The sequence below is a fragment of the Limulus polyphemus genome, unplaced genomic scaffold, assembly GCF_000517525.1.
Source record: "Limulus polyphemus unplaced genomic scaffold, Limulus_polyphemus-2.1.2 Scaffold6393, whole genome shotgun sequence".
NCBI classification, from domain to species: Eukaryota; Metazoa; Arthropoda; class Merostomata; order Xiphosura; family Limulidae; genus Limulus; species Limulus polyphemus.
The window spans coordinates 13,576-14,843 of record NW_013672003.1 but is presented as its reverse complement, the minus strand read 5'-3'; the positions used below and the strand labels follow the sequence as shown (position 1 = coordinate 14,843).

The 1,268-nt window shown below is 34.1% G+C and overlaps 1 protein-coding gene across 1 annotated transcript in view; it reads right to left on the bottom strand.

Annotated features, from left to right (window-relative positions):
* LOC106473671 (clathrin interactor 1-like) overlaps nt 1-1,068 on the bottom strand; it is a gene marked incomplete at its 3' end in the record, with an annotated part of 28,052 nt that extends 26,984 nt beyond the window's left edge. The window contains exon 1 of the mRNA XM_013934350.1: nt 875-1,068. Coding sequence (XP_013789804.1) covers nt 875-906 — 32 coding nt within the window. The remainder of the gene's footprint in view (nt 1-874) is intronic.
* Nucleotides 1,069-1,268: the final 200 nt, after the last annotated feature.

Genomic DNA, 1,268 nt, shown 5'->3' with positions numbered 1-1,268 from the left:
CCTTCACATGTTGTAGAGGCTGTAAATTTGAGTTTAAGTAAATGTTTGATAAGAATAGGAATGAAAAAGGCTGGGTTTAAAATTTTTTATCTTATTTTTTTAATCATTTTAATTTAGTTTTGAGGATTGAAAAGCCGAGATGGACCAATAGGTCCCATGTTGTCCCAAAATATTATGTTATGTTAAACACAAAAATATTTGATGTATCAATCCTACCTTTTCCCTTTATACTTTTGACCCTTCTTTTCTCAAGAGAAAAAAAATTAAAGAACCTTAACCTATCCTCTTATGCAGGGATGGATTGAAAGCCTAAAATGGCCAGGGCAAATACTCAAAAATCAGGATCATATATATATATAAAGAGAGATGTACAGTAGGTTAGTCATTAGTACTGGGACAGTATAACCAGGTTATCACCCCACTGGCCCAGGCATCACCAGCCCCCGGGATTTTGCCTGGTGTCCCAATCCGCCCCAGCAGTCTTATGACAGCCCCTCCATCCCAATAATCATCCTAATAGTAGTAGTGGTGAAGCAGACCTCCTTTGAGTTTAATCCCTTTCCAAAAACGCAGTCCTTGAAAATTAAACTTGAAGTTGAACTGCTGAACTTGAAGTAAGGAGCCCAAGTGTTTACCTACTTAAGTATTTTAAATTGTATGTAGGGTCAGTGTTTATACACTCAAACGATCAAATACTAACACCAATTTGAAAGTTGTAGCAACAGTAATTAACAGCACTGTGTTAATTAATAATAATAACATTAATGTTCCGTGTGAATCACAAACACTTAGTAACAGTAGCACTGCAACTTGTGCGAGTGCAACACTCAGGAGGTTGCGTACCATTATTGTTAGAAAAGTATTTGTTACTTACACTTTGTCTGTAATTTCACGAAGTTTCCACATTTTTTCAGATACTTTTCCTGTTATTAACAGTGTTAATTTGTTTATTCTAAATTAGTTATGGATATGAACTAAAAACATGAGGTGTAAAAAAATTAGACAAAGCAAAGCGATTCTCAAATACACTAGGTTAAACACCTATTACGATCATGTACCTGATCTACTGGTAAAATATTGAACTAAACTTCAGACCTTTTACGAATAGTAATTTTAAGAAACATATTCGTCAATACGGGGATGTGGTAAAAAGTTTTCATCGTCACACAACATATATATATTTCATTTGGCAAAATGTAACATTTAAAAAGGCATATTTGTTCCAACTGGTTCGTTTGTAGCTAAATTATTCACTGTATAAACAAGAT